A 23498-nucleotide genomic window follows, 5' to 3' on the forward strand; every position below is an offset into this window, starting at 1 on the left:
GGGTCTATTAAAATTAACATGCTAAAATTCCTTGAACAAATGTTGTTGAAATAAACATGTATCAACTACCTGATAGAGAAAAGGAACAATATAAACCAAAAGTTAGCAGGAAATGAAATAAAGAATAGGAAAATAAAAAGACAGTGCTTTGAAAATATTTGTAAAAAAATGGATATATCTTTAGAATAAAAAAGAAATAAAAGACCAAAATTAAATAAAATGAGACATGAAAGAAGTGACATTACAACTGATATCAAGCCAGGGAGGAAGCTGATGCCCACAGGTGGATTAACTCAGAACAAGTGGTAAAATTCTAGACACAGCCAACATTCTAAGACTTTTTTGTGAAGAAATAAAGATCTGAACTGATATTTAGCTAGTAAAGTGAATAAATTTTAAAAGGCCCAAGAATATATGACTTCACTGGCAAATTCTGATGAGCAGCTAAAAACACATTCAAGCCAGTGCTTGTCAAAATCTGCCCAAACACGTAAAGGAAGGGGGAGCATTTCCAAGGGCTGCATGAGGACAGCATGACCCCGGTGTTAAAGCCAGACAACACAGCATAAGAAGCTACAAGCCAATGTCCTTCATAAGCAAGCATCCTTAACAAAGACTAGAAAAACAAATTCAACAGCGCCTTCAATATTCACCAAGTGGGGTTATGTTTGGGTACAAGCACAGCTCAGCCTTTGAAAATTACCTCACTCATTATCTACAGAAGTATAAATAAAACACTCAGGATCATACCAAAAGGCACATAAAAGTCACCTGATATAATTTAACATTCCTTCTGGATTAAAAGGAATTTCAAGAAACTGTTGATAGAAGAAAAATCATCTTTATGTAATAGAGGCCATAGGTCATTGGTTGTCAACCTTCAAAATGCTGTGACCCTTTAATACAGTTCCTCCTGTTGTGGTGACCCCAACCATAAAGTTATATTCATTGCCACTTAAAAACTTTCATTTTACTACTTTTATAAATCGTAATGTAAATATCTGATGTGCAGGATATGTGACCTCTGTGAAAGGGGTCCATAGGTTAAGGATGACTACCATGGATGCCAAGTTCACATCTTATGTTCCATTCCATAGTGAAGAACTGGATGCTGTTACACTAAGATCAAGAACAAAGTAAGATGCCCTCTTTTACTGCATCTACTCAATATATATCAGAGCTCTTCACTGTCATTTCATGATAACAATGAGTCCAATGTCTCTGCAGTAATACCATCCAAGCTATAGTGTCCCTTAGCATCTGTACACTGTCACACACTTGTGCAAACATCCGATTAGAACTAAGAAAGTAACAGTGTAGGAAACAGTGGTAACTGAAAAAGCTCATATATATTATATGAAATGGAAATGTGGATAATTTTCCTATTTACAACAGCATCCAAATGAATTAGATATTTTAGAATAACATTAGCTCTGATTAAGGTAATGAAGTATCTGTACATTAACAACTATAAAAAATTAGTTAAAGAAACAAATAGGAAGTTAGCCAAGTTTATGGATTAGAAGACATACTGTTAAAATATCCACACTACCCACGAAATGTAAGATGAAAAGCAATCACCTATTAAAATTCTCATGATGAAACCTTTGGTGGTAGCTCAGTTGCTAATGTTGTCCTAGCATACAAGAGACCCTGGGTTCAATATTCAGTACTGCATAAACAGTGCATGCTGGGATAACACCCATAATCCTCAAACAAGGGGTTGAAAGCCCAAAGTCATTCATGGCTTCACAGAAGTACTGTATGGAATACATGAGTCTCTATATCTAAAACAAACAACAAAAATACAAAGAAGCCAAAACCTGATGAAAGTTATTATAAAAATAAAAACAAACAATTCAAAAATTCCAAGGAACCAACAAAGACTCTGATGCCAGGGCAAACACGTAAAAGATGCAGTTTAAGAAAGAAAGAGTTTCCCTGTGCTCAGAAGACCATGGCATGGAAAGTGTGCAGAACTGTCTAGAAAGCCCAGAAAGAGAGGACATCTTGCATTGACCGTTTTCCTTCCTGCATCTTGCCAATTATTCCTTCAGGACGGCTGGTCTATGAAATGCTGTTGCTCACATTCATGGACAGCACCCTTACTTGGTGACTCCTTTCAGAAGTCTGAGGGCAAAGGCACGCCAAAAGATACGCTTTAAAACCTAAGTAACTCTCAATACAATGTAGTTAGCAATCAGTATTTAGCTTCATAGACACAAAAAACAAACTTATTTTTAGAAAGATGATGTTTTAAGGAAGTATAACATTTTGTAATTTGAAATGTATTACAAAGCACCAAGCGTATCAATTGAATAGATTATGGACACTTGCGTGGAGACAGCTTATAAGAGCTGGCTAATTTTCACAGTTATTAGATATAGTATGAAAGTTTGCATGGTGATTAATAGCTGCTTTTTGTTTTTTTTTAAGCTCTGACTCTCCTCAAAGAATATTCATATTTCACATCATTTTACCGGATACTTCTCTTTTTGAAACTCTTCTATAATTTGATATATATCAACATGAACCTTCTCTATTCAGTATTCTCACTGCTATGGCAAGAGGGGTTTCTTTGGCTGTGTGTCTTTATGTTTCTCAAATAAATTCTCCTAAAATATATACCACAATTTTAGGAAATAAAATGGTATGGGCCAATGCAACTGAAGAGAAGCAGAAATAAATACAATATATCTAACTAACTGTTCTTCAGTAAGTCAGCCAAGAATGCACAATGAGCAGAAAACACTGTGTTTAACAGATAATGTTAAGAGAGCCAGACGTCTATGAAAAAAAGAAAGAAACTGGATGTTTATCTTCTGGCTCACACAAAATTCAACTCAAAATTCATTAAAGGCTTAAACATGAGATCCCAAACTTCAAAAGAAAGCAGAGGAGAAAGTCCTCATGACATTGCTCTTGGCAATGGTTTCACAGACAGACACCAGACATGCCGGCTGCATGAGTCAAAGCAGGGAGGAAGACGGATCACAGAGCAAATGTGTGCTGGGAACAACAAAGCTTCTAGAACACTAAACCAAAGCAGACAGAGCCACCTGACCTGAGAATAGAGGAAAATACTGTGGAGAGTGGAAAGGCATCAACAGTGGAAGAAACAGTAATAAATCAGCCTTTATGAAAAATAAGCCCTTCAGTGGATATTATCAAAAAGACAATGTACTGAAAAGCTTACAAGAACAAGCTTATCAGGGAACTCACACACTGATATAAAGATGCCATTATAGATGTTATAGAAAAGTGTTTAGAGATTCCTTTAAAAAATAAAAATATATTTATCATATGCTTAAGTCATTCCAACATACATAATCAAAGGAAATAAAGTCACTTTATCAAAAAGATACTGGCAGGCTCACGTATACTGCTGTACAATATACAGCAGCCAAGGTCCAGAACACATCAAGGTAACTGTCAATGGAAGAATAGAAAAGGAAGCATGAATAAAATATGTACATATGCATAATATCTATGTGTCTATGTGATATAATAGTATTCATCTATAAGGAAAGAATGAATTCCTGTCCCTGTAGCAGGAACTGGCAATCACTGGTGTTATATGAAATATGCCAGGTATATCGAGAAAGACAGGCAGCACATTAACTCACTCACTTATAAAACCCAAACATCAGGTCTTATAGATGTAAGCAGTAGAGTGATGGGCACTAAAACCCAAGAAGGGTTCGGGGTGGGCAATGGAAAGAAGCAGACTAAGGGGCATTGAAACTCAGATTGGGAAGCTCAGCTCTCATCTGCTACAGCACAGCAGGGCACTTTCTGCTTACGGTAACTTACAATCTACTTCAGGCATAACCAGAAGAGAAGTTCCCAAGGAAAAAACACAAGGCGCTTTCTCATTGTCTGACTCTTTATCCTTTGCATACACACACAAACTCACACACACACACACACACACACACACACACACACACACACACACAGTGTTGCTCTGAGCTCTATAAAGCTGTGAAGTACCAACGCAGAAGATTACACGCAGAAAGAGTTTTTGAAGATTAGCCCTTCTTCTCATCAAATGACAATGTTAAAGTGAAAAGGCAGGCAGTGACCATGGCTCAGAAGGTAATGTGTTGAAAAAGCATGAAGACCTGATTTGGTATCACCAGAACCCACATAAAGCCAGTGCAAAACCACATCTCTTTAGCATTGACGTTCTTATGGTGATATGGGAGATGGAGACAGGAGGATTTCCAAAAAATGGGACTTCTCCATATCTAAATGTCAATGAGCTGCACCACAATTACTTGTATGATTTGCTGAATACTATAACTAGTCTCTAAAACAGTGAAAAGATTAATCAGACAAATTTGGCATCAAATTCTATGGTCCATCAAAATCTGGAGAGCTGGTACTGCCTGCACTTCCGGAGGACTCATGTTTAGTCGATGTACTCACATGGTGGCTCACAAACATTTCTAACTCCTGTTTCACAGGATCGGATTCCCTCTCTGGGATCCTGCATCTATACCTGCACATACATCCACACAGAGAAAATGCTCATACACATAAAACAAATTTAAGTAAATCTTTGGAAGAAGCAAAGGCACTAACCATGTAATTTGCAAGCTAATATTTATAAGACACACGCAATGTTTATTGTACATTAAAAAAATCACAAGGATGTCCATGTTCAGTTCTTTGGCAACGTAACAGGTTTTTGTTTGTTTGTTTATTTTGTTTTGTTGGGTTATTTCTATTTGTTTGTTTGTTTGTTTGTTTGTTTTTCCAAAAGTGGTTATCTGTCCTGCTATAAGGTGTTATACAACATATTCCGAGATTTCCTAACTGTACAACAAAGTCAAAATTGCTCTCTATTCTGACAGAAAAGAAGTAAAGTAAGTGAGCCAGGAATGGCGACAGGCTTGCAATCCCAGCACTTGAGAGTAAAAGGTAAGTTGATGGTGAGTCCAGCCCAACCCAGGCTGCTCAGCAGCATTGTCTCAACTATGAGGAGATAAAGAAAGGGCTGAGTGCCCCAAAGACTCTCACTCTGAACACTGTCCATTTCTGACTTTTGGCAGGGAGGAGAAGGGAAGGGAAAGAAGAGAAGAATGGAAGGGGCGGAGGAAAGAGGATGATGAGAGAAACGGGGCAGGGGGAGGAGGTTAAAAAAAATAGAAAAATGAATATATAGCTGCCCTTTCTCTGGGTTAAGCAGGCCGGGCTGGCTAGACTGGAGGCCTGACTTACAGATGACACATGCTATAGCTCTAGACACGCAGTCTCAGCCTCTGTGAGCTTCTCAGTAAACAGAGAAGATAGTTGCAGAAAAACAATTCACAAAAGGCCTGTCTGTGGAATTAACTGTGGCAGCATAAATAGAGAGCCTAGGTTAGTAATGAAGCTATGGGATGGACGATTCCCGGGAGCCACTTTTGTGTCATGTGGAAAGGAAAAGAAAACAACAACTGCTTGAAAATGACAGACATTCACAATTTTCTCTCAACTACTAGAATGTCACAGAGGTGTGATTTATTTAAACAAATATGCTGAGCATTCCCATTCTTATATAAATACATGCTATCTATTCATGCATCTTCTTTCTCCCAAATCCCCACTGTAATTCCACTACTCTCCAAAAATTGATGAGACTAAGTTTTGAAAGGAAATATTTTCTTTGCCTCTACAAGCAAATTTTTAAAAAGAAGTAAAAAGGAGAAATTGAGAAATGAATAATTTAAACTTCAAAGCTCTTTGAATAAGTCACTCCAGGGACACCACAAATCATTTAGATAAAGGGGCTTTTGTTTCTGTCAGGAACCCAGTGGAGGAGCCCAAGGCCACCCCTAATATCTAAGCTGGTTCTGTTACCATGACTTTGTCACTTTTCCTTTTGTCAGATCCTATGTGCAAACAAATCTGTTACCAGAGACACAAAAAACTATCTCTTTTGAATTGCTATCTTCATTATAGCCCCACAGCTTATGTGAACAATGATGAGAAAACCCCACTTCAGGGCAGGGGCAACAAATACAGATTTTATTCTGAATACTGAATTACCTATTGCATTTCAGTATAGAAAAAGATAGCCCTTTCTGTTTCTGTGAATTATTGCTTAGAATCAGTGTCACCTTAGACTGGATAAACTAAAATCCACAGGATTCCTTAAAAATAAATTCTCCCCCTCCTCACCACAATATAACAGCTTTGTGGGTTAGCTCTTCCTAGCTTGCATCATCAAATCTCCAGCAACTTCTCTGATATTTTCAGTTACCTTTAGAGAATGGAAACTCCCTCCTGGCACTTTCTTAACACCCAGAATTGTCACTACATATGTAACATTTCCAGTCCTGGCAACAAAACCGGATGCTTGATAAGAAACTCCAAACCCCTCCTTCCTCAGCTAGGCCCTGAGACAGAGACACAGAGAAGAGGACTGGCCCTGTCAGGTCTGGGTTTGCTGGCTTCCTCACTTACTAGTCTATACTTCCTTTGTGGCTTCCTCACATTCTTTCTTTGATAATTATGTTTCTTTTCTTGTTTGTTTGTTTGTGTTCCTATAGCAAGATCCTACGGTAAGCCCAGGCTGACCTCAACCTCACAAGAATTCTTCTGCATCAACTGCCAACAAGAAGCTTTGGCTGTTCTCCATCTCCACTCCTGCCTGCCCTGAGTCCACAGCTCACATTGGCCCGGGATCCAGCCCCCTCCTAGGTTCTTGTGGACAAAAACCACTTTTGTTTCCTTATCTAAACTCCCCATTTCTTGTTCTTTGCAACTCTCTTCCCTCTCTCATCGCTCCCATGACCCACATCTGACCAACAGTAAATATTCACTATCCCCTTCCCAGTAGAGATTCTCCCCATCCCACACAACCTGCATCTCTGTCCCATGGCACCCAACAAGAACTGAGAGCCATCTACCCCGAGCCCAGCAAACTCCAGGGCCAGGTGCAGTCCTTCCTCCATGTTCTCTCTGTGTCATACAGAAGGGAATCCATTTCCCCTTACAGCTCCATGGTCAGTGTGGAGATGCGGCAGCACTCAGGGCCTCCTCAAATATTCTCTCCCTCGTTCTCCTCAGTCCTAACAAAGCCCAAGGAGGAGATACTGAGTTAAGGTAACCAAGCCATGCTTCCCTTCCCTGCCCTCAGTGCTTGCAGAAGAGGTCTGATTCCTAACAGTGCTATGCAGGGTCTCTGAAATATATTTTCTTTCCTGGTCTCTAGAGCTTTGGCCATAATTAGCACTCTCACTTTTTTTTTAATATACTTTCATTATTTTTTGTATAACATTTAACTGCCCTCCATGACACTTCTAACAAAAAATACAATGGCCTTTAATGTTAAATGCATAATTGATATTAATATCAATGCTAACATCTAATTAAAATGAAGTGTAAGTAATTGCATTGATGTATTAACTTATGATCATAGCTGAGATCCAGTGCTTTATAAAGGAAAGGAGTTCACTTATGTTTCAGGTTTTGCAGTCCAAGAGCAAAATGCCAAGCCTGTCAAGGAACAGAGAAGGGCTCATCATGAGAAAATTCACACACAAGGCAGTCATGCTTTTAACAACTTGCAGTTCTAAAAGCGAATTCATTCTACACATCTTGTCTTACTTCCTAGGGGACACCAGGACACCCTTCCACCACACAACACCTCTTCTAGTACCATCACCTCAAATCACCACAGTGAGGACCATGCCTACAGCACCTAAACCTCTGGCAAGGTGTGACCATGCAAAGGCCACAATTAAGGTGTTTCTTAATATCAAAGAACCAGCAAACATTCCTGCTTGCTGGATTCTGGCAGAACATAACATGAGGACATGGCATTAAGACAGATAAGCATAGCTAGGCAGAGATTTCAAAGCAAGAATTTAAGAACGTTCAAATCAACTAAAACTTATGTAAACAATATGTATTAAAATTTAATAACTTGTTAATTAAAGTTCTTTATCCAGATAAATATTTTGAACAAAAACTAGTTATTTTTATGGAAAGCTCAAGCCCTCAAACCCTCCTTCTATATCCAAATCTATTCACCACAGCTATGATGTGGGCACCCATCAATAAAAAAAAAAAATAAAAACACTAAAGAAAATGTAACATGAGTGTGCCTGTGTAATGAAGAAACCCAGCACGGACTGGAACACAGCTTAATGGTGAATCTGTCTTCAGCCGGTGAAGTGTTGGGGAAGAGGTGTGCTCACCTTGCAGATCTGTTTTCTAACCCTTCCAAATAACCAGAATGGCCTCTGCTCTAACGTTAGCCTAAGCCAGATCCACAGGAAATAATGCAAATTGTGTGACCAGCTTCCCTCTGCACATGCTTCTCACAAAAATTTAATGACATCCCACCAGGGGCTCACCCTCATATAGGAAAATACTCCATAAACACCGTATCTAACCTGGCCAGCAGCTGAGGTTACAGAGAAAGCTATGTCTAAAAAAGTTATGGAGATATTTTCCTGTGATTACATCTTTTATTTTTCAAAATTAAATACAAGTTCAAGGAAGTTAAGAATAATATTAGAATATGAAAATATTCTTTGAATTCTGTCACATAAGTTCTGCAATAACAAGCAAAAGTGATCCACTTTAGATCTTGTGCTCTGTGCAGAGGTGAGGATGGCTGTGCCCATTTCCAGAGGAGAAAATAGAGGTGTGTGGAGGCAATGTCAGCTCCGTTGAGGCCATGGATGTGTGAAGGGCTCTGTCCTCAGACAGACCAAATGCCTCTGGAGGAGACACTGATTTATTTCATATAAAAACTGCAGAAAATACTTTACTCCAGTTAATCTGGGAAATTCATTAATGCTTTTATTTTATAGATCTGGCTGGTGAGAGTACATACGCTAAACCAAAATGAACTCACGTCACTTGGAGTTCAGTGTCATGTGTTGTCTTCAGAACTAACTCAATGAGTTTGGTACTTGTTGGCACTGTGTCTTTATTGCTGGATTTTGTACAGGTTACACAGCAGGGACTCTGAGGAGTATGTGGCTTTTGGCTGAAAGTAATGATATGCAGGGATGGAACAAGATAAGGGAAGAAGCAGGGCAAATGTCAGGCAGAAGCTACAGAATATCCCAGAGCAAAGTGGAAGCTGAGCAGTTTATCGCAGAAGTTGTTGCCAATGCAGAGAAAAGCTAGAAGAGGGAAAGGCTGGCCACAGCAGAGAAATGAGCTGCTGACTCTATTCCAGACATCACAGGGGGCCCCACACTAGGGTAACAGTTCTTGAAGCCTGGTTTGTCTCTTTGCAGACTGCTCACACCAGTCAAAACTACTTCCATGAAGCTAATAACACATTGTCCACCTCGTCAAATACTGACAGTTGTGCTCATGGTGCAAAGGCGATGCTGAATATACCTGCTTGTGCATTAGAACAAATCAAGAAAATGTTTCAATGGAATGCCAATTCAGTCTTCACCACCACACACTACCAAAACATAAGACCACACATTACCAACCCATAACACCACACACGTACACATCACCAAACCATGACAGTATACACAGATACATAAAACTCCACACCACCAATATTTAATACCACACAACATGACACACATACCAATACATAATGTCACACACCACCAATGCATAAACCCATACAATACACACAACACCACATATCATCAAAACATACGACACCCTACCAACATATACACCATACACCAAAACCCACCCCTACAAAATAAAAATATACCACACCCCACTGTTATATAAACCTACCCAACTTATACATACCACCACAAACCTTCAAAACATGCCAAGCATTCGCAACCGAACAGAAACTTATGCCAAAAAAAACTGTAAACTGTAAAGTTAGTGTCTCTAAGAAATATTTCTAAAGAAATACTAAGATAATCATAAGTTCACTGCATTTTATAACTTAAATTAGCATTGAGCTAACAGCGTACCTGACCTCCAGCACAGCGCTGTTGCCATAACCCAAACTGAAGTGTTTCCAGAATAAAAGCACTTGGGTTATTTGACTTACAGCCTGAATTAGATTCCTATTCTTCATGGAAGATCATTCATGGAATCACACACACACACACAAAAGCTATGGTACACCAAACATGGATGCATTAGTTGCTACTAACAAAATATAACGTTTCACATACAAACGAGCATCTTAGAAAAACATTAGCTCCTATGAGTCTGAGCACTTCCCAGTCTTTATATAATCTCCCCAACCCTACACAGAGGGACACTAAATGCAAGTGCCTTTTGATGCTGTGTAATGACATGATCAACCTCTGGAAGACTTTCAAAGTATCTCCTAAATGTTTCTTTTTGTTGTTATGAAATCATTTCTGAACAAAAGAGTCCATTCAATGTGCATGTCAGACCACTGAATCGTAATGACACAGAACAAAATGTTCCCTGATCTGACCTTAGGTTTCACATAAAAACTCTCTCTTAAGGAGATATCATTTGTTAACTCTGGCACAACATTAAGGAACATTCACAATTAAGAAGAGCTATTTAAGCACTCTTCCTTTTTCCAATTTCAAATATGCATACAGTCATCTTTTCTTCACATGCCTAAGCCAAATTAATATATCATTGTGAACCTGATGAAAATGTGCATAAGAGAGCTCAAATATGGAGTCTTCCATGAAGTCAGCCCCTAAACTAACACATAACAATGCAAATCAAAATGCTATTTTCACTCATTTTAAAACAATCCATATTATCCTACAAAGAACTTCATAAAGTAAGTTGTTCTTGCTAATATTTAATGTCTACATTTATATGAAATTTATTTTCCTTGTTTGTTGTACTGGGTATTAAAACCAGGCCCTCAAAGAAATACCGAAGTGTTTTGCCTTTTAAGATAATATATTTTGTTAATTAAAGGGAGCCCAACAAAGGAAAAACCAGCATAGTAGAGCTCATTTTAGTTCAGAAAATACAACAGCTAATAGAAGGAAATGTTAATGAGATATGAACACACTCCATTTGTTTTTTCAGGTAGGAGCCACTTCAGTATGTTTTCAAGCCCTTAAGTATAAAAGAAAAACAAATAAATAAAATGGAGAGCTCTTTCCAGAGTGGAAAAGGTGGATCCCCAGATCTCCTCACCAAGGAAGATCTCTTTCTTCAAAGCCAGGAGCTGAGAAGGCAAGAAAGGTATGATGCTAGACAAAAGCCTCAGAGCACAAAAGGAACAGACATTGGGGGAGGGGAGTCTGCCAAAGAGCTTGACTACTTTCCTCTATAGAGTGGTCCTCCCTCAACCTTCCTAATGCTGCGACCCCTCAATACAGTTCGTCATGTTGTAGTGACCCCAACTATAAAATAATTTTCATTGCTACTTCATAGCTATAATTTTGCTACTGCTATTAATTGTGAAGTAAACATCTGTGTTTTCCAATGGTCTTAGGCAACCCCTGTGAAAGGAGCCGTGGACCCCAAAGCGACCACAACCCACAAATTGATAATTGCTGTTCTTTAGTAAAAAAAATTATAATGTCATGCTGGAACTGAACCAAATGGGAGGAAAGAATGAAATGCTGGACAAAGTGAGAATAAGTGTGAGAAGGCCGGGGGGGGGGGGCAGCAAAGGGCCACAGAACTGCAGAGACAGTGCAGCCCAAACAGATTAGCAGATCAGCCAGCACAAATCAACACAGGACATGTCAACAAAGGGAGCTCCAACAACCAGACTATTCATCATCCAACATGTTCTATTAGCACTTTATTACATAGCTCACTGTTCCATCAATGAAGGCTCTAAATATTTTATTTCATATGTACAGACTTCCCAGAGGGACAACTTAGATAAGCTGTCTCCTGAATGCTGAGGGTCAGTGTCCATAAAAGGTATGATGCTGGACGAAAGCCTCAAAGTACACAGTGGCCAAGAGCTAGTGTAGCAACACATGAGACTTGTGTAAACATACACTATTCTTTTCTGCATAATTCCCTCAATTTCTAAAAATACCAGAGGCTGATAACATATACAATTCAACTCCCACATGTATTATTCTACTTTTAAATACCTGCATTTTGACACCTCAAATCTAAAACTGGATCCATTTGTAACTAACTTTTTTAAGAAACTGAATTTTGCGTAGGATTTTCCCCCCAGGCTTTACTACTTCAAAGCTGAGAAACAGAAATAATTGAAAAAGAACCTAAGGTATCCCTGAATAGGAAGATGACAAAACAATCATAAAAATTAATATCATAAGAGGCCAAGTTTCCTCAAGTGAACAGGTGGGTGCATGATTGAACAAGATCAAATTTTTCACTGCACACATGAGAAAATTCCGTGTGTGCTATGTTTTTCTTGCTATGACCCAAAGTCTTGTCCAGCATTTGTGAGAAGACTTGCAAAGTGAATTCATCTTACCATTATCACTACTGAATGCATCGTCTTTAAACCATGGGTGTGTCAAAAGATTAACTCTCATTTTTCTATGTAATCGTTTACTTACTTGATTCAATTGTATTGTCAAGCATAAATAAAGCTCTGAGGCACAAAGCTTCAAAAGAGCCATGTTCTAAAACAATACAGGCCCACCCCATCTCAACTGTTTGGAGTGTAGATAGTTAGCACACATATGATTTATCTAAAAAGTAAAAGACCTCATCATATAAATTTAATCAACTGCCAAAAGAGATGATGTGAAAGAAAAAGGATTCCGTGAGAGGAAAGAGTTCAACAGTAGCCCTTATCACAGGTGTCTTAAAATAAATTTAAATGCTATTAACATCCAAGTGATGCTTGATGTTGGTTGTATCTCTTCCGGTTTAAAATTACTGTCTTACCTGATAAACCAGTATCAGATGGAAGGGGAGGAGGTTCTCCCCTATCAGTGGACTTGGAAAGGGGCAGGGAGGAGATGAAGGTGGTAGGGTGGGATTGGAAGGGAGAGAGGGAGCAGGATACAGCAAAGATACAAAGTTAGCAAACTGTAACTAATATTAAAAAAATAAAAATTATAAAAAAAAATTACTGTCCTGACTAAAAACTTCCATTTCCCTTTTAGGAGACATCTATAGTATCTATGATTTACAGATCGCTTCTGCATTTTCCTCCTTAGTCTTGGTTCTATAATGTGGCATATACAAAAGAGGTTTACTTTATTTTATAAGATAAAACCTTAATTAGAAGTTATTTATTTTTATTCTTTAAAGAAAACAAACTACAGTAAAACTAACCCAACAACACACAATAGACATTCAAGTCCAAGCAAATGTCAATCAGAACCCTCTGAACAAACTTCCACAGAAGTTAACTTTTACAAATGATGGCAAGAGGAATTTAGTACAGTATTATAGGTGTGATAAAATGAGAAGATGAACACTTTTTTTTTTAAATGCTGAATTTCAATCAATTTCCAAGCTATTAACTGGTCGTACTTCTACCAAATGATGTTACTTCCCAGAATTCACACACCCAACTGAAAATGCTACTTAAACATTCTGTTAGGATAGGGCAATATTTACCAAGGTAAATCCTGAAAAATTGGTAAAATCTGGAAACCAGAAAGTTACATTTCTAAATGTGAAAAAGATAATAGCAAGAAAGGGCAAGGAAAAGGGGGCAGATCAATTTTTCTAAATCAAGACTGTAGCTGCACCTAAAGTCTAGAATATAAATTCAAGAGCCCTTTGAAATCTGGGGTTAAAGAAAATGAGCTGAACTAGTGAGCAAAAACAAGAAATTGGGGGTTCCTGATTGAAAGACTAGGAAGAAGAAAATGAAAACAATATGCTAAGATGTATGGCAATAAGGTGACTGGGAAAATAACATAGCAGATCTGTTGACAATGATGGCAAGAGGAAACGCATTAAAAAGAAACCTGAATATGGTGATAGAGGAGAGAGATCATTTCAAAGGAAAGATACAGGTTCCATTTCAGTTTCATGCCTGACTAACTCAAGTAATGGGGATGCCAATTTGAAAACTGAAGAATTGTTTGGAAAGACAACATCATTAATCCAAGTGATTTCAAAATTACAGGATGCGAGCAAGGAGAAATTGCAAAATAGATAGTACAAAAATACATAACCAAACACTCAAGAAAAAAAAATGGTCCAAGTATGCAATGATGACAATACTAGCAATCTACATGTGTATCTAATTTTTACTTTAGCCATACCTTTTTCAATCAGCCTTTCACCTTTGGCCAACATTTTCCCCTTGAATATTTCAACAAGGAAGCAAAAAACTGGAACTAAGTAAAGATCCATTCAGTTTGCTCATGAAAACTAGAAAAAGGAAACTATAGCTACTAATGACTACCATAATAATTTGCCTCAACATTACAGCTTTTGCTTTTCACTCTAATTTTACCTCCCACCAATATACAAAACCGAAGTGCATATATTCTAGCACTAAATGCTGAAAGAGAAGATATCAAGTGCACTTATATTTACACATAATAATTTAGGTTATGACTAGCTTATAGAAATAATTCATTCTTTTCCAGTGTGTGCACAAAAGCAAAAGAAAACGTGAGTTAGTTAATGTCATGATTTTCACACTAGAGTTGTGGAGGGTTTGAAAACACTTATTAGAAAATAGGGCAAATATAGACTGACATGACTGTATACCTAAACAAGAAGAGCTACCTGAATCATTAAAGGCTTCATGTGAATCTCCTCAGAGGGAAGACATTGTATGAGCTAGAAAGGGAAGAAATGACAGATTTTGTAGAAAATATTTAGATCAAAACTCTGAAAAGAGAGTGCGTCACAGGGTTGTGGTGCTCCTGCTCAGTGTCTTGATACCAGAACTTTGTGAGAGCAGGAGCACCTGAGTGTACCCAGAAATGCCCTGGGCGCACACAGCCTATGCTAATAGAGGCTAAAAGGTTTGAGAAAACAAGATGAGGCTCAGAAGCTAGAGAAAAACCTAGGCTCCAAGCTGCTCAGTAGATGCTGAGTTCCAAAATACCGCAACATCCATGAGCCATGTATTCCATCAACAAGGGGCCTTCCAGTGATCACATCTCCCTACTGCCAGTATATCCTGCTCTGACGTTAGTGACCACTGAGCATCCAGCACTCTGACTGACCTGGTTAAGCATAACTGAGGCCATTGACTAGTTAGCATACAATGTTCTTAAGGAATACAGTTCTCAAGAATCTACTGCAGGGCCAACCCCCACTCCCAGTGTTTCCTGACCAGTGAACAAGGGCATGGGGGCTTGCTGTCCAGTGGAAATCTTTCAGCTCACTTCCTTCTTTCTCGACCCACTGTCTGTGAATGAACTCTGCCTCCAGATTGATGTTGATGAGGTCACATACCACTAGATTTTTAAAATTTTGTTAGATGTGTTTGCTGTAAGTTGTTCCACGTGCTTATTTATGTATGGATAATACAGCATGCATTTGAAAAACATACCCGACTGTCTGCCTGTCTGTGACACACGTCATGTTCAAGACAGTTCTCTAACATATTTCACACACACACTAGTTCCACTTATGATTATCAGCTGCCAGATGCTTGAAAGGCAGAGGCATCAACATGAGAATTCACACCAGTAGCTCAGAAATGGCAAAAATACTAATGGATGCCAGGACACTGCCCAGGCAAGCCCAGTGAAAAGGAGCTAGCATGTCTTCTGTGAGTGAAAATTGAGACAGAAATCAATTCTTCCCTCTGTGCTTTTTAAATTGTATTTTTGTTACTCTTGAGATTATTAAGTATAGTTTAGCTTGTTCTAGTCTTTAGAATATGCAAACAGGAACCATATTCATGCTGAATATCACAGTGCTGATCACTTACATTTGTCACCCTGCAGCCATTTCTTGAGGGGTACGGTGGACTGACAGACCTTTTCCTGCTGGATTATGTCAGAAAAGAAGTTTTTCTGCGTTTAAAAGAGATTTAAATAAAACTGAATATCTATGAAATTTCAGAGGAAAAATATAGTGTTTTGTTTTCTGCATTTGTTTTCCTTTGCTTGTTGGGTTTGGATTTCTTCAGAGAGGGTCTTTCTATGTATTTCTGTCTGAACTGAAATTCTCTATGTAGACCAGGCTGCCCATAAACTCTTCCTACTGAGGACTGGAATGAAAGGCATGACCAGGTCTGGCCTAAATGGAAACTATGTTAATGAAAGTCTTTAAATTCTTATTACCAACTCAAGACAAAGGCTTATACATTTTATATACTAGAAACCTCTAAGTCAATCCATCAAAAACAAAGGCAGTTCTATCTAACTCGAGGAAGATAAAATTTAAATTTGTAGAATGATAATATTTTCTATGGTTATTAGAAAATCAAATATACTGTCAGGGTGACAGAATTTATAAAAAAAAAAAAAATCCCACAAATTAAAATGGCCTCGACCACCAGCATATGGTTTACCTAGCTATTCATTTTCAAATTCCCTAACATAGGCCTGCCAAACAAATTTCCTATGCCAGAGTAGCTCTTACATCAATACCTTCCCCATTCCAGCTCCAGTCAATTATACTTCATCTGATCTCCAGCAGAAACTTCTTAAGTTGAAGCCAAAAGTCTCACTCCCTGTAGCTTCTATTCATTAGTCTGGCTTTAAGCTGATGCCAAGCCATAAAGTGTAGTTTCTTATTTACATCCCAAATTTTCAAACACTTGGAAACAACCTTCAATTACTCAGTTACTTTAGTACTTCCTATTATGAAAATACCTTAACTGCTGCTAATATAATTTCTCTGGCCTGGAAATATTGAATAGAACAGTGCAGCATAAACTTTGCTTTAAAGGCGTAAGTAAAACATTACACACACATTCATACAAGCATGCACACATACATACATTCATATTCATTTGTATCTCAATGATGATATCGTCAAACACTTTCCAAATATTCTTTCTAACCTATACTTGCACAGGTAATAGTTTAAGCAAAGGGCAGCTAATTCCTCTATCTCATAAAGCCTTGGTCCATCACTTTATTTTGTTGTTATTATCATAAAAACTAAATGGGTTTCATTATGACATTTTCCTATATGTGTATCATTTTGCTTCATTCATATTCACTCCAGTACACATTCTTGTCAGTCCCCTAGTCCTGCTGGTTCCTAACCTCCTAGAAGAATGCCCTGCCATTCAGATAGATAGATAGATAGATAGATAGATAGATAGATAGATAGATAGATAGATAGATAGACTGCATATAATTTTCATTTTCAGTATTTTGGTCTCTTAATTCAGGGTTATATTGGATCCCAATTCTGTCTCACATTACATTTTCCAATGTTACAAATTTCAGTTTGTATGAGTTTTTTTTTTTCTTTAATGTTTCCTTTTAACCACTGATAAAATGTTGAATATGATGAAGCCAAAATTCCACCTCAGTCAACATAACCCAGGTTGAAAATGTTCCACTCATTAGCCTAGTTGTGCCTACTTCTAATTGTCCATATGCTGAGATCAGATCAATTTGTGTAAGATCCAGACATAACAGGCAGTAAGAAGCAGACAATGGCATTTAGGTTTCCCTTCACTTATTGAAGGCCAGGCACCCTGTTGTTCTCTGGTAATGAGTCAAGTAAGGCAGTGTTCTCTCATGAGCTTACAAAGAGCTGGAGAAGCACACGGCTCTAAATGATAAGCTCCAGGAGGAATTATGGAAATGGACGTTAAGTAGAGGGCTGTGGAAGTGGAGAAGGTGATTCGAAATCAGACTTTCAAAATGAGAAGAGAGTCTGGGATCCCTCTCAACAACATAGTGCCCCCCCCACACACACACACTCACACACACCCAAACTCTTACACACATGCATGCACATACACACACACACACATACACACACACACACGCACACAGGTTTCTCAGCAGAGGTCATAGTTTTATATTTGGGTTGATTTTTATGCCATTCTGGGACTGTCAGTTTAAAATGGTGAGTGAAGAGGAAATGTACAACAGTGTTTGCGAAGGTCTGGGCCCACAGACTGAGGATCAGCAGTGAATAAGTGATATGGTCGCTGCTCTGAATTCCAATCAAAAGCGTCGCGGTCAGAGTTAGTGAACACTAAAGCGCCAACTACTGCGAAGAACACTGGGAGACAGCAAGCGTGCACTGGCTGACTAGCATGCTGGGATGGAGAGGAGAATAGTGAAGATGCTGGACTGGAGCAATCAACGGTCTTCTGTGTAAGGACAAGAAATGTCAGCCATATCCAGAAAGCCATGGAGTCCTGCAAGGCGTCTCAATATTGGAATGACCTAATTAGAACCAAGGTCTGAGAGAAAGAGAAAAAAAGGAAAAACAAACAAACAAAACAGAAAACACCTCTAAATCAGTGTGGGGCGGGAATGACTAGGGGGAAAAAGTGGAAAGATTTAAAACAAGCTGTGTTACCAAGTTTAGGAAAGATGATTCAAACAATGTCTGTAAAGAAGCGAAAGGAAAGACATTCCAAAGGCAGTGAGGAAGAGCTGCCGAGTCTTGGTGACTGCTAAATTTGAGATGAGAGACAGAAAGGGTGATCCTAGGATGGCAAAGGTGGTTTGAGGTTATTTGCTGGCAAAGGGGCATTGTGTTGGGAGTGGTGCGGAGGAGTTCTGAGTGCAGGTTTTGCTGTGTTGAGTTGAGCTTTGGGGCATGATGGTCAAGATGGAGGGTGTTACCTTCTACCTAGCTTGGACTTAGACATAAAGTTGTGAGTGAGCACAACCAATCACAGGGGCTTAGGTGAAATCACACCAGCAGAAAATCACATCATCACACCAAGCCATCTCTCCCTCTGGCTGCTCCCCTGTATTTTATGATGTGCCTTCTTCTATCAGGAAAAAGATGACTGTTCCAGTGGAAAAACAGAAATATTTAACTCTTGTTGACTACAAACATAAAAGCTAGGAATATATGCTCCCATGGCTTATCAGTGCCACCCCTAAAGTGTTTAAATAAACAGAAGTTTACCAGACAAGAATCCACGGTATTAATAAGTGTTCACTTTATATCCTCAATTTTTGGGATTTCTAACTCTAAGTCTGATAATTAAGACACCTAATATATTACACAAAATAAATAGCTTAGATTTCTAACTTACAAAGAACTATAGAAGATTATCTTACAGCACATTACCATGGCTAAGATTCTAGCCTGAGTTTTTCGAGAACTTCCATATAATGAACCAAATTCCAGCCAGAAAAAAATGACTTCTGGATTCTTTAAGCTCTTGGTCTTCTTTGGGAGGGGCGGAGGTATGGAGACAGCATTTGTCTGTGTAGCGTTGGCTGTCCTGGACTCATTCTGTAGACCAGGCTGGGCTTGAACTCATAGAGATGCACCTGCCCCTACCTCTCAGAGGCCTGGATTACAGGCCCGCGCCACCACACCGTGCAGCTCTCGGTCTTAAATTAGGTTTTTGTTATTTTACTTTAGTTGTTTTTTTAGGCTAGGTCTGACTGTGTAAACAGGGTGGCTTTGAACTCCCAATCTTCCTGCCAGATGCTGGGATTATAGAATTTTATTACTATGCCAGGAAATATTTATTTAAAAAAAAATCAATCTCAAAATTCAACTACAGTTCACCAAGGCATGTTTACTTATTATTCTTTCATTCGTTCATGTATTTATTTGTCTATCACTCACTTGTTTTCAAGGTCTTGTGTGTCTGCACGTGCATGAGTGTCAGGGCATGCACGTGGATGTCAGCTGACACCTTTGGAAATCGGTTCTCTGCTTCTACCATGTGGGTGCCAGGTACCAAACTCAGGTTCTTATACAGAGCACACTTTCCCTGCTGAGTCATTCCACTGTCCAGTTTACACACTGAGAAATTACATGTCTGACCATCAGTGAATTTTACTTCATTTCATGAAAATAAAATAAATTTAAGGCTGTGAGAAAAACTAGTAAAGACCAATTTTCTGCTCATTATATAATATATTAGGAACTGTGAGAAGGACTCAATGGGCATAGATGGCACCTTCTGAAACCTGATAATCTTCATTTTCCAAGAGAAACTTTACTGTATTGCCCTACTAAAATATGTCTTAAATAACTGTCGACACCAGATATATTAACCGTTATTATATGTTGAACAATTTGATAGTGTCTTTGTGAAGAGAGAGCAAGTGTCCACTAAATACTACTGTAAGGTAAATGGAGACAATGAGGCTTGTTGTGCTCTTTTATACAATGTATCTTTGGGTGTAGGAAGTATAACAGGGGCTTGACAGGGAGGTAGAAATCAGAACATCACTTGCTTGTAAAGAAAAACACGACTGTGGATGATAGCCTGACCCCCGCCCCCACCACACACACAATCACCATGACTCAAGGGCTGATCTCCTGATGAGGACACAGAAACTGTAACACTGAGGAGTCCTGATGTCAGCACAAAGTGGGTGAGCCTGAGCCTGGCCCTCGCCACTCAGCAGATACCCAAGGGTGCAGAGGCCAAGCTGGTGCAGGCACACCCTTGAAGACTATCCTGTGTAACCTTGACCCTCACATATAATATTGCTAATTAGGAAGGATGTGAATGGTAAGACTACAGACATCTGAAAATCTCAGTGGTCACATGGAAGTCATGATCCTGGGATAGAATGTTGTCTGTGGTCAATATGACTTCTCAACAGTCTTAATGAAAAGATGCCCATAGCAGCAAGTAACTACGCGTGTTGTATAATTCTGTAAAAATGCATTATAATAGGAAGGCGTCATTATATAGTGTTTACCTGCTGTAAGTGCTGGGTATTTTTAGCTTTTATTGACTAGTAATAGTAACTCTTCCCAGAAAAGATCCCAGACTGATAAACTTTTGACTTTTGGGAGATTGTGCCTGGATTTTGTTTTTACAAGTAAATCTATATTTTATCACACATTTCTTGAAGAATACACTAAATTCCTTTTGTAAGTACTTTACAAGAAATACTTGAAAAGGAATGTTATATATCATGCAAATTTACTTCCCTGATACTAATATAAATATAATAGACCTCAAGGTCATAGTTCATCTGGTTTCTCATAAATTTTCATTTCAGATTATTTTTAAATCTACTTTTTGAACTAGTGTTTGCTCAAAGCGTGGACTCACAACATCAAATTAAGCTTGCATATCTGGCATAAGAAAGCTACAGTAACTCATTTTCCTTTTGTAAATGATATGTAAAGATGACCAAATAAAGCATCCTTCACCACTGGGGAGACCCATTGCATTCCAAGCCTTTGTCTACTCTGACATTTTGCTAGTAGGACACAGTGGGTGCATGGCTGGATGTGAAAAGCGTTATGGGTGGGCATTTAACAACCAGTCTGGTTTCCTAGCGAAAGCAGCAACATTGCTCTGCAGAAGGATATAAGATGTGAAGAACGTACGATGGGCACAAATACTGCTTCTTTTTCCCCTTCCCTTTCTTGGAAGACTTTTCTTTAGAACAAGCTTCTTCAAACCACAAGGACATTAAAATAAAAAAGGAGATCGCCAATGAAAACTTCATCTTGAGAACTCCAGCAGCTCAATCTACAAGAGAAAACAGGAAGATATTCACTCTCAATAAGCATGGGGCCAGCCTGGGACTTCTCTTCACCACTGCTACCCAACAGGCAAGTGTATTTTTACCCCAAATCTTGAATCCCTGAACATTTAAGTTTCCTTTATATAGCGGAAAATCGTGGTTAAACTCAGTTCCAGAAAACATATGGAGAAAACAAGATTCCAGTAAGATACAATTGGAGACTGAAGAATGTCTAACTCGGAGTCATATGAAATTAAATTTTGGTAGTAAATTGTAGAATATTCCAAAACAGGTTCAGACAGGTACCTGTAAGGATTAATGGTTAAAATGGTTCTCTCTGACAAGTACATTTGATGTAGTATTTTTTAACCTACAGAGTGTGAATTTTTGCATGTATATTTTTTTCAAAAACAACTAAAGTATTTAATTCAAACTATTAAGCAACTGACGGAGATAAAGGAACATTACCATGAAAGCGTTTCACACTCTAAGCCCACCGCTTTCCCTACATCGTTACGTCTGCTACTTTTTACTCTGAAAAAGCCAAGCATTAGCCTAAGTTGACTTGCAGTTTTGTTTCCTTACGATTACCCAGAATTGTCTTTCTGATGAGGAGTGTAACACGAGCTTCCGCATGAATGGAAAAAACTAGCAAGTGTTCTTCAGATAATCTTCCCACCTCATAGTACCATCACTGCCTATGCCCATAAGAGAATATCCTTGCCAGAGTACGATACACAAAAAGCAAACCATCAAGCATTTACTGAGAGCAGAATAGTTAAAACCTCTTCTGCGTGCTTCATCTTCAGATCTTAGAATTGTTTTCTGCAACCCAAGACCCAAACACGCAAGTGCCACCCCACTTTTGTATCTGCAATGCCAATGCCCGTCTTTAACCACCCCCCTTTCCCAGGTTTATCCCATCTTCATCCTCTACACCTCAAAGCAGGCCCAAAGGGCGCATCACTCGGTCCTTCACCCGCAGCCACCACCACCCCGAGGAGGAGAGCCCCAGCACCGCAGTAGGGCTGTCCCCCTTTGGCTCGAAGCCCCATGCCCTCCGGGAGCGGCGCTGGCCGCCACAGCCGGTCTCCCGCACTGCCCCAGTGCTCGGCGGCAGTGCAGAGCGGCCGCTTCAGGGCCAGGTGAGCCTCCCCACAGCACGCCAGGGCCCTCGCCACCTCGCGTCCCCATCGCGGGCCCGGCCCCGTCCCCCGCGCACGTCGGACTCCGCATCGTCCACCCACCGAGCCCGCCCGGGGCCCCGCTCCGCCCCGCCGCAGTGCGCACACCCCGAGCCCGCGGCGCGCGGACCCCGCCGCCAGGCCTTACCGCACGCGCCCCGCAGCCCTCCGCCGACGTGACGGCGGGCGGTGGCGGGCGCAAAGGCAGCCGCGATCCGCGAGTCCCGCCGCCGCCCGCGCCACCGCCGCCGCCGCCGAGCCTTGACGCGCCTGCTCCGCCCCCGAGCGTGCGCGCCGCGGACAGCTGCGGGGACCGCGGGCGGAGGAGCCGGTCGCCACCGCCAGGGACCAGGCTCCGCACGGGGTGGGGGTGGGGAGGCTTGCTGGGCACCGTCGCAGGACCCCGGGGAGGACTCTTGGGAGAAAAAGAGGTACAGCAGAGTGGCAAGGCTCAAGGGTAGGCTGTGACACTAGCTACCTGAGGAGGGACAGCAGTTGGCCTTCTCGAACTAAACTGGACTGGGTTCCTGCGGTTTCATCATCTGCTTCTCCTGCTGGCTTCATGTCAGATAAGTCCAATTTCGGAAGCCCGACTCTTCCAGGCAGGCTTCGTCTGGTCAGAATCACACAGCAGCGGGGCGCAAGGAGCAATTCTGTCAACACTGGTTGCACAGTTAACACTGTGCGTCACAAGGCCCCTTCATTCACCAGGCGCACACTGCCTCAGCTGACCATCAGTGTGATGGTATGACACACATTGTATGTCATTCTCAGTTTTATAGAGGGCGAAATTGAAGGTCGGGTCACAGATTTACTTGGGGGTTAAAGATCTCACGAGGGATTTACCAGAAACACACAGTAGTTTTGCACGATTGTGCCAGTTAGTTTCTGCCTTTTGGTA

At 40.0% G+C, this 23498-nt stretch overlaps 1 protein-coding gene across 3 annotated transcripts in view; it reads right to left on the bottom strand.

Annotated features, from left to right (window-relative positions):
- Glrb (glycine receptor beta) overlaps positions 1 to 23236 on the bottom strand; it is a 67004-nt gene extending 43768 nt beyond the window's left edge. Inside the window, exons 1-2 of one of the 3 annotated variants that reach the window (XM_055596610.1) lie at positions 23076 to 23236; positions 21274 to 21418 (exon numbers count right to left, since the gene is read on the bottom strand). In XM_055596610.1, the coding sequence (XP_055452585.1) occupies positions 21274 to 21395 (122 nt within the window). In that variant the 5' untranslated portion in view covers positions 21396 to 21418; positions 23076 to 23236. Of the gene's footprint in view, positions 1 to 21273; positions 21419 to 22660; positions 22681 to 22745; positions 22828 to 23075 lie in introns of those variants that run through there. The other 2 variants (XM_055596609.1, XM_055596611.1) reach the window with 2 other exon arrangements.
- Between the last annotated feature and the right edge of the window lie 262 nt (positions 23237 to 23498).

Source organism: Psammomys obesus, unplaced genomic scaffold (genome assembly GCF_907164565.1).
Source record: "Psammomys obesus unplaced genomic scaffold, mPsaObe1.curated_primary_1811, whole genome shotgun sequence".
Taxonomy (NCBI): Eukaryota; Metazoa; Chordata; class Mammalia; order Rodentia; family Muridae; genus Psammomys; species Psammomys obesus.